This window comes from Leptosomus discolor, chromosome 2 (assembly GCF_034619465.1).
Source record: "Leptosomus discolor isolate bLepDis1 chromosome 2, bLepDis1.hap2, whole genome shotgun sequence".
In the NCBI taxonomy this organism is placed as follows: Eukaryota; Metazoa; Chordata; class Aves; order Leptosomiformes; family Leptosomidae; genus Leptosomus; species Leptosomus discolor.
This window is the reverse complement of record NC_141392.1, coordinates 15,040,124-15,053,185: the sequence shown is the minus strand read 5'-3', so window position 1 is coordinate 15,053,185 and position 13,062 is coordinate 15,040,124. Positions and strand designations below refer to the sequence as shown.

Below are 13,062 nucleotides of genomic sequence, written 5' to 3'. Positions count from 1 at the left end.
TTGTGCAGCTTTTGATCCCATCCTTTAGTATAGTGCCTGTTTATACTCTAACTTGGAAACAGGGTCAGTTTCTTGGGGTGAGAGGAGAACTAGATAACGGTACTGTGTGGTAGATTGCACAAGTATGGCGCTATTACAGTTCTGCAAGATAAAATGTTAAACAGGTGCTGTTGCTGAATTGTTCGCCCAAATTTCCTGATGGTTGTTCTCGTTGAACTTCAGATTTGTCAGATTCTTGTTTCCTCTACAGCAAGCCACATCAGCAGACAGTTTTGAGGCTGGGTGTAGGTGGGAAGCACAATGGATCTGCCAGCATGACAGCATTAGGAGCTGTTGGGACAGCAGCACCCTTAAACTAAGGCTTGAGCCTTACATAGGTTGAATGGTAAAGAACTGAGAAATGCTACTGTGGTGAGACAGCTCTTCTTTAAATCATACGGGGGTGGCCAATAGGAATGGATTGCTCACTATTCCAGCTCAGAATGAAGTGGCATGAAATGAAGCTAAATGTTAGTAAATTCAAAATAAGAAGTGTGTTAACGTATTGTGAGGTTGAATTGTGGAATTCTTTGTCTGAGGTTGATGTGGATGCCAAAGGCTTCCTTGGGCTCAGAGGGAGACTGACAGATTAGTGGAGAAAAAAGCTGTGGAGGTTTACTGAGTGCTTAGAGCTTACCTCCAGCTGAGAAGGTCTCTTCAGAAGCTGCTTTAGAGGAAGCATCACTTACATATCCTTGTTCTAATATTCTTCCCTAGACATCTGGTTTTAGCTCTGCTCAAATCCTGATCTGCCATGCTCAGGGGTTCCCTGGGTCTATCTAATAATGTCTGTTCTTACCCTCTTAATGGAAAGGTGGCATTTCCATTGACTATGAGAGAAGGCAAAACTCTTGTAAATCAGAACTTTTGAAAACTGATATTCTGTGAATCATAAACAAATGTGAAAGGAAACAGACACTATAATGAGAAATATCCATCTACTTTCACAGCCAGAGCATGCTGTACTCTTTCAATGAGAAATCGCCATTTGCAGAGAAGTATTTGCACCGTTGTGATATCTGCAGCCAGAGTGCTGTATCTTCTTTCGTTCTTGACCATTTATGTTTGTCAAAATAGATATTTTGAAGAGTTTCAATCATCACTTTAGTCTTACCACTGTTCTTACCTCACACTGTTACATGTCTAGTGAATGTGCTGACTTTGCAAGTGCTTTGGCAGGAGAGTTTCCACTTGAACATGCGCAGACCACAGAAATAAATTGTAGTAGCATTTTAAAATTGTACAGAATATTAAACCATAAATGACTAGTAAAGCAAAGCTCTCTGCAAGTACAAAATACAGTTGTGAAGGAATATCACATGCAATTTTAGTTAGTTACTGTTTTAAAATGTTTTAATTTAATCAAGTCAAGTTTTTCAAAAGGCCATTTTAGCTCAGCAGGTGTTCGAATGTTAATTTAAAACTAGGTTATTTTGCGACTCTTTATTGCATCAGTTCTTTGCCCCCTGTTATGCTATTCCTTTGTCTTTGACTCAGTAGGAACTTTTTTTTTGTGTGTTTTATCAACTTTTGTCAGCTGCAGCATCTGGCAATGAGAATGTTCAGCCTCCACCATTAGCTTATAAGAAATGGGGCTTGCAAGATGTGGACACGATTGTTGACCATGCTAGTATTGGTAAGCATTTCTGTTTAATTTCAAATATTTGGCTTAAATGAAACTAAATGTTTTTGTGCTGTTAAATTTGTGGTGAGAGCCCTTTGTGGTACTGGTTGGATAGAAATAAATAGTGGGAGAAGGCTGTCGTAGTGACTGATCTCATTAACCATCATCAAAAATAGGTTTTACTTTCTCTTCTCATCTGATTGAGCCTCCCCTCTCCATTTGAGGGGAGAAAGGATGTTACAGCTGTAGCTGTCTTGTCCTCTCCTGTTTGGTACGAAATAGCCAAGAGAGACTAGATCAGGTGCAGTTATTCCCATTAGTGTTAGGTTAAAGAACTGTCTGGCAGGCCAGTGAAGACTGGTATGGGTCTTTCACAGTCCAGCACATAAAGAAACTAAAATTTGAGATTGCTTCTTTCCAAAAAAGACAAACTGACTTCTAGGCTGTCAAAGACTTTTACTACTTAGGAATTTGCTGAAGCCCAGGTTCTTGTCAGGCAGATCTGAGAGACAGTAAGCTTCATTTCTCTTCCACGCTTTTCACAGACGCAGGTAAGAGGTCAGAAGGGAGCTAATGAGGCAGGTGAAGTGAATTTGGTAGATGTGTGTTTGCTGCTGAACTCTGCTGATTTTTTTTTTATTATTATTATTATTCTAAACAAACCAACTGTGCTTTATAATTAACCTGAGTACATTAGGTTATTTCTGCTGTGTTCTTTGGAATTTCTGTGGTTAAAGCTGCTCCTCCTCCCTTCAACTGGAATGTTGGCCAGTCAGTCAAGAAGGCAGGAATATATTTAGACTTCTAGAGCAATTGCATGCCTTTGTTCTGAAAGTATAAGACATTCACTTCGATGTTTTTGTTAGGCATCATGACACTGTCTCCTTTTGATCAAATGAAGACTGCCTCCAATATAGGTGGATATAATGCAGCTATAAAAAACAGCCCACCTGCTATGTCTCAGTATGTTACTGTGGGATCCAATCCTTTCACTGGTTTCTTTTTTGCCCTGGAGGTATGTACTACAAAGCTGACTTGCTGAAACTTTGAATGATTAATCCTTCTCTTTTCTGTATGAGTGTTTCTGAAGTATTCTTGTGTTAGTTTTATACTGACATTTCCCCTTTTGATCTTCTGAAACTGAGATGATATTTTTTTCATTTGTTAATTTATTGCCAATTGAGTAACCTAAGGTTTTTTTTTTTTAAATTATGTTGAGATTGTGTAAACGTGTATCTTAGGGATTTTTGGAGACCTTTCGCCTTTGGTCATGTATGCGCATGGCCTGAGTGTACTGTGGTGATTTCACGTAGTGGAACAACTACTTGTGGAAGAAAACTGCAGCTTACGCTTAATGATACCTGTAGCACATTTATGTAGTCTCCAGTTGCGTTGGAGGAGAAGGATGGCAATGTAGCTCTGTGTCTTGTACATTCAGACCTTATGTGTGTGTTGTCCTTATCAGGATTGAAAGTTGATTTGAAAATGCTAGAATCGGAACTTTGGTTTTGCGCTTGCTTTTCCAATATGTTTATGAAAAAACTGCTTGTGTTGATATTTGCAAGGATGCCGAAGCCATACACCAGCTAACTCTCCGTGATAAATCATACACAGGGTTTTTTTAACTTCTGTTGCAGACAAACATACTGAGCTGCCAGTGACTTGCAGGAGGATTTTGAAATGGTAAAGAGATGTCAGAATGGCTTTTCTGGGGGCAATGAATTAAAATTTTGCAGAGTCTTAAAGCTATGCTTTCTGAGCTGAAAGTCCGTAGGAGGCCTGAAAAACTATTCTGCAGTTGAGTTCAGTGTAAGAACTATTTCTTGGCTTTCTAAACACTTTGTTCCTTCATTTCAGGGTGGCTCGACACTGACTATTCCTTGACTTTCTAAACACTTTATTCCTTTCTTTCAGGGTAGCTCACAGCCACTGTTGTCTCATGTTGCCTTAGCAGTTGCAAGTAAACTGACTTCAGCATTATTTAATGCTGCCAGGTAATAAAAAATGACAGTAAATTATTGTTGTTGTAGTAGCCTCATAATTGAGGATTTTTTTAGGACTATTAGTATGGTTCTCCTAGTTAGGAGAATTCTCCTAATTCTCTCTCTAATTAAAAGAATTAGATTCTCCTAATAGAAATCTCCTTTCTATTGTAAGTGGCTGGCTTGGTTGGAAGAGTAAACATGAAGAAGAACCTCCCCAAAAACAGAAACCAAAAGTTGAACCTGCAACCCCATTGGCAGTGAGGTAAGTTTAACATACTGTCTCAATTGCTTTGGCGCTCTCGTCTTTATAACTATTTGAATAATTTTGAAAGGTGCATAGTTGATGAACATGTTTATTTTTCTTTACTTTAAGCAGCAATGATAGTTTGGAGGTCATTTTGGTTTTAAGCTTTGTTTCATTTCAGTTTATCATTGTGGACAAATAATTACTCATGTCTCTCACTTCCAGTGTGTGGGTTCGTTGTTACTGTAAAGAACAGTGTGCACAGTTTAATAACAATATAAGTACACAAATATCAGTCCTGAAGTTTGTCACGGAAGTGCTTTAAGGAAGCCACACGAGGTGCTGGCTGCTTATCATAGTTTAAAGCCTCTCACAAAAATTAGGAGGAATCCTGTTTCTCTTTTGATTGTGGAGAGAGGAGAATGGGAACAACAGGTTGTAGCCTAATATTGTTAAGAAAGCTGATAGAAGACTGAATCAATTCCTGATTGTTTTTCCTATTTTTTTTTTTAAATATTCTCAAGGCTATTAGGCGATAAGAGAGGACTTACAAAGTAACCCACTGCTCTGAGATCCTTGCTTGACAATGCATGACAAGGCAATTGCTTATCCTAGGTTCTGAACTTTGTTTTTCAGTAGGACTTTACAGATCTATGAGATCTCCCAGTAGACAGCACAAGAACTTTTTTCGTAACTTGCTCTTAAGTTTACCTATACCTTTGCTACCTTAAAAAAAGAAATCTTAGTCCTTATAAGATACTTTTTTTACTATTTCTGAAGGAAAAATAGGTATCTCGTGGTTTTGCTTGATTTCTTTTTTTTTTAAATTCTTTTTTTGTTTTAGATTTGGACTTCCAGATTCCCGTCGCCATGGTGAAAGGATATGCCTTTCTCCATGTAACACTTTGGCAGCAGTAACAGATGATTTTGGAAGGGTTATTTTACTGGATGTTACAAGAGGGCTTGCAGTTCGCATGTGGAAAGGTATGATAGTGTATATTACTATAGCAAATAATAGCGTTTTTTAATATTCAGACTTAGAATTCCAAGTGTTTTTCCATTATTAAGAAAGACTTTGGAACATTATGTTATCACAAACCAAAGGCAGATGTAATACGAAGTCCATAAGGGTATTGTTGTACCAATCCCTGAAATACTGAGATAGCCTATAGTAGCAAATTTGGTCTGTTTGGTTTGTATTGTATAGATTGGTTGATTGGTGTTTGTTTGTTTGTTTTCCAGACTGTATTCCAACAGAAAGCTTTGGACCTAATTTTTTTTTTAAGAGCTTTTAGCTCTATTCTCCAAGATTCTCTCTCTTGATAAGCTCTAGTATCTTCTTGAATTCTGCTGAGAAAATAAACAGAAGTTTGAAAAATCAGGAAGAAGATAGACAACTTGTTAGATTCTCATTTCATCATGGCGACTGTGAAAGAAGGGAGTGCTCTGTCTCTTCTAAACCGAGGGCTTTTTGTAAAATAATGCAGATGTTAAGCTCTCAAATTCTAATTATACCTGGTGTTACAACACTTCTTATTTTCTCTACAGAATTAAAATTTTGCAGCTTTTTATGAGATGCAAGATAAGTTTTAAGAAGAGGTAGAAAATATCTTGCTCTTCTCTCTCTCCCACACTACCAATTCAAAAGAATTAGTGGTCATGAATACAGTAGCTACTTCAGCAACATGCTAACAGTGTAATAGCTAGAGTAATCATGTTTCACCTGTGCATTCTCCTTCTCTTATTTTTGAGGCTTATTCGCTATAATACGTGCTTTCTGAGATTCTTGGACTTTTTTTTTTCTTCATTACTGAGAGCTTCATATTACCTAGGAAGTACTGTTAGAGCCCCAAGCTTTATTTGTTAGTCCGACACGCATTTGCCAGCCTTTCACTGGTGAGGCCGTTGAGATGTGAAACAGCTGCTTTTTAAAAAAAGAAATTTTTTTTTTTTTAAGCGAAACTGTCTATTGAATTACATTACACTTGTGGTTTGAAGTCTTCATTTATACTTGCAAAACCATTATAGTTTAGTGATGTCGCTGCCTTTTTTGTTTAGGAAGATTTTATGAGGGAAAGTATTTGTGCTACCCAGAGAGAGGGAGAGATGATGAGTGTTTTTATTGGGTTACTAAAAATTGCATTTTAATGTTGAAAAACATATGAATGAAACCATATGAATAAAAACTTGTGTATCCAATTTAATAGATTATGCAAATTTCCTTCCTTAAATCTTTTTTCTTTGTTGTTTTGAAGTGTGAGAGAAATCTGGACACTTACTTGCAGATCTTTCTTCTCTGAGAAGCTTTTGCATTAGAGCAATGTCCAGAGTACAGACCCGATGAGTTTTGTGGTTTTTGTGGCTTCTCCCAGCAGAACTTGTTCCTCCCCAAAGCTCTGCAGGAGGCTGCATTTGGCTCTGAGGAGTCCTCTGGTGGGCCCTGCTCAGAGTCCATGGACATGACAGGAGTCTGGCTACTGCCCAGAGTTGCACAGTTCGAAACAAAGTTCAGACAGCTTGCTGCTGGAGTAGTACTTAAGTGGGTCATGATGTGTACTAATGTGTTAATTTCTGTACCCTAATGAAGTTCTGTTGTCTTTTACAAAGGATACCGCGATGCAGAAGTTGGTTGGATACAGACTGTGGAGGACCTTCATGAGAGAGAAACTGAGAAGATGGATTTTTCTCCTTTTGGAATTGCTCAGGGTCCAAGCAGGGTAGCGCAGTTCCTTGTGATCTATGCTCCGAGGAGAGGCATTCTGGAAGTGTGGAGCACGCAGCAAGGGCCTCGGGTTGGAGCCTTCAACGTGGGGAAATACTGTAGGTGAGAAACAGTTAGCTGGCAGGCACGTTGGCTGTGCTGCTGCAATCAAGTGATAGGTGGATATGCCAGTGGTAAAAGTGGAGAGTGCTGGCAGGCGCTTTTTGCGTTGCCCACAGTGTTTCCAGTGAATGCAGCTTGTTGTTTTATAGAAGGGGTCCTTGTCATGTTTCATTGCTCTATAGTCTTTCGTGATAAACATATTTAGCAGTTGTTAAACCTTAGTAAAATTTGTTGTCTTTTTATTCAGCCTGTCTAAAGGGAAGGTTGCTAATTTTGTTCTTCACCGTAAAGGCCGTGGTTTTTGTTGGTTTCAGGTTGTTGTATCCTGGTTATAAAATAATGGGTCTAAACAATGTGACCAGTCAGGGATGGCAGCCCCAGACTTACCAGATATGCCTTGTTGATCCTGTCTCTGGAAGTGTAAAAACTGTCCATGTACCTTTCCATTTAGCACTGAGGTAAGGACTTTTTGTGCTCTGTGTAACCCGATGAATTTCATTATTGGTTTTGGAAACAGTGTTTCATTTAGAGAGCGCAATTCTGATGTTCCTTCTCAAGCTGAATAGTACTCTGGTAATAGTCTCATTGGTTTATGTACATTACCTTTCAAAAGTTTTGTTTTGTTTTTTTTTTTTTCTGAATCGTTCACTTAAGTTCTCTTCACTCATACAATTGAAATTATTTCCCTTCAGTGATAAAAAGAGTGAGCGAGCAAAGGATTTGCATCTAGTGAAGAAGTTAAATGCTTTACTCAAAGCTAAAACCTCAGATCCGGGTAGGTTCTCTTGTATAATTTCTTAAGATGATGTGTTATCAAACGGTTCTTGTGTTATCTGTCCTGTAAGTGTACAAACACAGGTATGATTGCAGTGCGTTCTGACAGCTGTATGTGCTATGAATGATGATCTTTAAGCAGCTGGCATTTTTTTTATAAGCTACCAGATTAAATTTCTCGCATACAAGGATCCAGTGTAAGCTTTGTCTGCCATGTAAATCTTAACTGAACTCTGAGTGCTTGCCCAAAACATGGTCTGTTTGCAATCTGTTTTGCTACATAATGGAGTTCAGCATTTGACTGTAGGTATCCTTCTTCCTGCAAGTGATATGTGTTGCTTCAAAAGACAGATTTGAGATGCCACTGAGCTGTTGTTTTCTTTCATTTTCCCTAAGCTTATTTTGGCAACTTTCGTAATAGTGTCTTCATCCGTACAGCATGAACCCGTGTGCATCGTAACTGGCGGGTGGGGGTGGGGTTTAACTTGCTTTTCAGAATTCATTTGAGAAATACGAATTGAAGTTGTGCTTGTCTTTGCAGATTTGATTGAAGCTGAAGCAAAGGAATTAATACTTGATATCAAATACCCTGCTACCAAGAAACAGGTGAATATTTAGAAGCCAGTATACTTTAACATTAAAGCTGGTAACGCAGTATTTTTTTTTTTTAGAGTGCCAAATCTTTTGAAGTCTTTCAAAATATGTTACTTTTTCCTAGAGCTACTTGAAGCAAATAATTGTTTTGGTGCTTGGAGTTGTTTTTGTTTTTGAATGGAATTAATTTTGACTTGCGACTTCCCCAAGGCATCTTGCATGATAAAAGTCAAAATAGTAAGAGAACAGACCTTTCTGTAGGATCAAATTATGTCACAAGTATATGTGAAACAAAATACAGATGAAAAATCATTGTCAAAGTTGTGCTGTGTATTTTTACAGTAAAATTGAGTAAATGTTTAATTCTGTTGAATGTCTGCTTAACAGGCTCTGGAAAGTATATTGACAAGTGAACGTGTGCCTCTTTCATCTCTCACAAACATCACTCAGACATTAATGGATAATTTAAAAAAACAGGGTAGGTGGATATTTATTTTGCAAATATGGAGAGGCATTTGCATTTTGTCTGCAGTGCTGTAAGACTATTGTGGAACTGTGCTATTCCACAGGGAGACCAGACTTGGTCTGCATAGTTTTGCTGCTAGAGATCTCAGGATGTTGCTTCTACATATTTATTTTTTTTTTTATGCAGACTGCAAATATCTTGCTAGTAAGTATGCTTTGCTGTGCTTGCTATGTGCCTAGTAACTTGTGATTATACTAGAAAAAAAAACAAACCAAAACAAAACCAAACAACTGGACTAGTACTTGCACCCAATAAAAGCTTCCTTCAGAAGGAAACTTTCACAGACTTTTGCCTGTAGATGTTTAAGTTTGTTCTTTCTCTCCAAGGAAGGCAGTAAGGCTACGGTACTTTAGATCCTAAGGACAGGGAGATCACTCGGCGTTTACCATCATGGGCAAAACAGACTCGACTTGGGGAGGAAAAAATGTGATTTATTGCCCATTAACTCAGAGAGGAGTAATGTGAATTTTAATGTACTGAGGGCACAAAATCCTTATTGGTGAGAATCTGAGCTCTGGCCAGAAGCCTAGTATCTTTTCTTGGTAAACTTTGCTGAAGTTATTTCATATATTTTGTTAGAGGTTTCAGAGACAGTGTCAGGAAATGTCATTGTCCGTTCAAAATTTTGTTGCCGAAAGTCTGCAAAATTGTTTCTTTGAAATGATACACTTGGATCTTTCTAAATTGGGAGAACCTTCTTTGTGCTTGAGGTGACCCTGTTTTGGAGACCTAGCTGGGTATTGAGGAATAGAGCGGAGAAGCATGTGCCTGCCACTTCCTTTGCATGTGTTGGGACTTCTCAGCAATAGAAGTCTGCTTTATTTTTTTTTTTCCCCATTATCACTGGATTCATTTCAGCTTGTTAGAAGATGAGGCTTTAGCAATGGAAGTCAAGAAATCCCTAGCATTGTTGTGTGGAAGTCCTGAATAAACCATTTGTCAGTTAGAAAGGCTGTGTCCCTTGTCCTGTGTCAGTGAGAATGTGACAACACGTTTTTGAGAGGAAATCTTTCTTTCATTTGTTATCAGTGTTTGTTGGGGTTTTTTGGTGGGGTTTTTTACCGTTTTCTTGAAGTAGATAAAGGAGATTGAGAGTTTCACACATGCAGTTCTACTTAATTTTGTTCTGGCATTCTGAATCACTAGCATTATTAATTTCTATTAGAACTCCTAAAAAAAAAAACAAACCAAAGAAAAATGGAAACGTGCCCCTTTACACTGATGGAACTGTTTGTTTACTGAGGTCTGTTTGAGTGTGTGTTTGTCATCATCAATCTCTTATTGTCATACATAACGTTATTTCCTCACAATTCAAATAAAGAACAAACTTGGCTGATGATCCAGACTTCTGATTTCAGAAGAGTAGTGGCATATTCTTGCACTTGTGCTTAGTAGGTAAAAGATAATGTGAAGCAGATGCTGGACTCTGTGAATGCTGTGGTTGTGAAGAAAAGGTCAAGTGACTGTGTGGTTAGCTCTGTGCATTTCTCTTTTGTTTGTAGGATTTTTAATAGCAATGTATCAAAAGTGTTTAAGGGCTCTTAGGGGGGAAAAATCATGTTTAGAAGGTGTTTCAGGTGAAGATATATTCAGATAAATCTTTTGTATAGAAAGGTCCTCTTAGGATCTCTTTCGAATGCTTTCCTTTAAAACAAATAAGTTAGAGATTTTTTTCGACATTGTGTTGGTGTTAGTTTCCTGTATTCTGATTGCTTTAATTGTTGCTGAAATTTGAATGTCAATAGATCCATGAAATTTCTGAGACTAAGATTGTAGAAATACAAAAGACAGTGTCTGGCAGACATAAAATTGACTTCATGTCGGTAAATATCAAGCTCCCTTTGGATGTAAGGAATGTGCTTAAAATATTGTCAGAATGAATAAAAGATTATAGTTTGGTATTCTTGATAAAAGAAAATGTATTTGGGATTTAGTATATTTCAATTTTTGGCAGTCCCTGGTTTGGACTTAAACCAGGAAAAGACAACAGATTTGGCTTTCTTCTGTTCCACACTGTCAGCTTCCTTCAGTTTAAAAATGAGCCTGATACTTCTCCCTAATACCTTGTAAAAATAATTCTTGTGTTATACTGCTGTGAATTAACTATAATCATTGCAAGCAGCAGTGCATCAAAAAATTAGACTAAGACACGCATGTCCTCCGGTTCTAATAAAGGAGGAGTTTGATACAGCTGCGAAGTACATTTCACTGTTCCAAACTATGTCAGTTTAAACGGGTTTTATTTCTCCTCAGAGCTTGAGTGTGTGGATGAAGGACTACTGCAGTTCTGTGCGAACAAGTTAAAGCTGTTACATCTGTATGAGCTAGTTAGCAGACTAAATTCCCAAAGCATAGAGAAAGACACCCCACCCTCAGATAACGTGAGTAAATTCAAAATTCAGTTGTCTTATAGAATCGAGTGATGATTTAAGCATAAAAATATGTTTTCAAGTCCTCAAATAAAATAAGTAGGTAAGTTACCCGTTTTTGTGGCCTACAACTTTTAATGAAGTAATTGTTCTATAATGCGTTTTTTCCCCTGTACAACTGCATAGTAATTCATCATTACAATTTCTCATATTTCCTTGTGTAGCATCATAATTTGGCTTGCTTTTGGTATAATTTATAAAACTGCCTATACATTTATAAAAGCCATATGGAGTGGTGTTTTATAGGCTTGTTTGCTTGATGGGTGATTGTTATACTATGAGCAGGATCTAAATATGGGAAAAGTATCTGTTAAAGTCCCTAAAAATGGAGCTAGACAAGGTCTTCATTTGAGATTATTTAATCATTTTGGCCCTTTTGAAAGACACTTTTAATGTTCCAAACAATATTTTGTTTTAGTTTTTACTGTGTTTTGAAAAACACCTGTTTGCATTAGTCTTGTGATGTGGGATTTTTTTGGCTTTTGCTTTTGAGGACTTGGCTAAACTGCTTCGGCTAGAAGAAAAAGATTTTCATAGGCTCGAAACTTTACTGGACAACTACAAGAAAGAAAACACCCAAACTACTGCTCAGTTTGCGGATGAGAAGGATAATATATTGTCTGTGAAAAAGTTTTTAGAATATTTGGAATATGAAAAGGATGTGATTAATGTGAAAAATATGGAAGATGAAGAATATGTGGCTTTAGGTAAGAGCTACTGAACTTTGTCAAGTTACTTAAAGACTGATTATAATCTAAGATGGTGTAAGTATTTTAGCCTTAGTTTGGGGACCTTAACAAGCTGGCTTGCCTTGAAGTAGTATGTGACAGTGCTAGTTCCGGACTCTTACCTTTAGCCATGGGGACAACTCGTTCTACCTACATGGATATTAATACAAGTTAATTACATCTGTGGCTGTAATTACCCTAAAGCCGTGTTATCGCCGTTCATTTGTTTATTAATGCCACGAAGTTGGACAGTGGTAACTAGGTACTTTACAGAGCAGCTGTATCCTGATGCTTCTTTCCTGGCCACAGCACCTCAAGAGTTCATTAATGACAGGACTGATTTTAGCCTCAGAGGTGGGGGAGCTGACCAGAGGCAGCACAGGACCACTGGTGAGGGAATAAGGACCCCTCGTTGTGGAGCTGGGGAGATTTTGGACAATGTTGATCTGAAATAAGGTTGGGGAGAGTGTCTGGGGTGTCTGTTGGGGTGTGGGATGGGGTTACTGTCTGCAGTCTGCTTTAGTTTGCAAATCTGCTCCGGGCTGTCCTCAAGGGACTCTGGGGAAATAACTAGTGGAAGCAGCTTGAGTTAAATCTGTCTCAAAGGCACTGTCTTTCCAGATGATTTCTTTTCTGGGGAAATTTTGGTGCAAACCACAGAATTCTGTGCACAGGTGTTGTATGGTGCTCACTTTGTAGCCCTCTTCTTCTTTTGGCTTTAATCATCAGACTTTGAGAGAAATTTGGATTGAAAAGTTAGGCAGAAGAGCTTGGCTTTTGTCTATATGAAGATCAAAGGCTGTTTCTAAGTAATCTTAGAATTTGCATTCTCTCTATCATAACACTATACTTGCTTTTAAGAACTAAGGTAGAAGTACTTTTCTCCCCACGCCCCTGGACAGGGATTGCTAGTAACTTATTAGGGTGTTCAGCTGTAAACAAATATAATTGAAACATGAATGTCACGCTGAGCAGTTTAGATCGTTTCTTGAAAATCTTGTTTTATCTAATTTGCCTCAAAGGGACACTCACACTTCTTGTAGTGCTAGTAAGGTATAAATTATGTAATTGTTTGGGGTTTTTTAGTTGGTTTGAAGTACCACTAGCTTGCCAGGTAAGATACAACATGCTGCCACACAGTTATGGGTTACTCCATGGATAAATGTGTCAGACACTTCAAGCTGTTCTTTGGATTGAATGAAATGTGTAATCCAGTGTCATGGTTTAACGTGGCAGGTACCTAAACACCATGCAGCTGCTCACTCCTTCACCAGTGGGATGGGGGAGATAATTGG

General features: G+C 38.0%; 1 protein-coding gene across 2 annotated transcripts in view; it reads left to right on the top strand.

Moving 5' to 3' along the window:
• RAB3GAP2 (RAB3 GTPase activating non-catalytic protein subunit 2) overlaps positions 1 to 13,062 on the top strand; it is a 46,776-nt gene that overhangs the window by 18,513 nt on the left and 15,201 nt on the right. For both annotated transcript variants that reach the window (XM_086461889.1, XM_086461888.1), the window contains exons 9-20: positions 1,577 to 1,675; positions 2,530 to 2,678; positions 3,578 to 3,657; positions 3,821 to 3,910; positions 4,737 to 4,876; positions 6,500 to 6,716; positions 7,031 to 7,174; positions 7,409 to 7,491; positions 8,032 to 8,096; positions 8,472 to 8,562; positions 10,864 to 10,991; positions 11,533 to 11,746. In XM_086461889.1, coding sequence (XP_086318015.1) covers positions 1,577 to 1,675; positions 2,530 to 2,678; positions 3,578 to 3,657; positions 3,821 to 3,910; positions 4,737 to 4,876; positions 6,500 to 6,716; positions 7,031 to 7,174; positions 7,409 to 7,491; positions 8,032 to 8,096; positions 8,472 to 8,562; positions 10,864 to 10,991; positions 11,533 to 11,746 — 1,500 coding nt within the window. The remainder of the gene's footprint in view (positions 1 to 1,576; positions 1,676 to 2,529; positions 2,679 to 3,577; positions 3,658 to 3,820; positions 3,911 to 4,736; positions 4,877 to 6,499; positions 6,717 to 7,030; positions 7,175 to 7,408; positions 7,492 to 8,031; positions 8,097 to 8,471; positions 8,563 to 10,863; positions 10,992 to 11,532; positions 11,747 to 13,062) is intronic.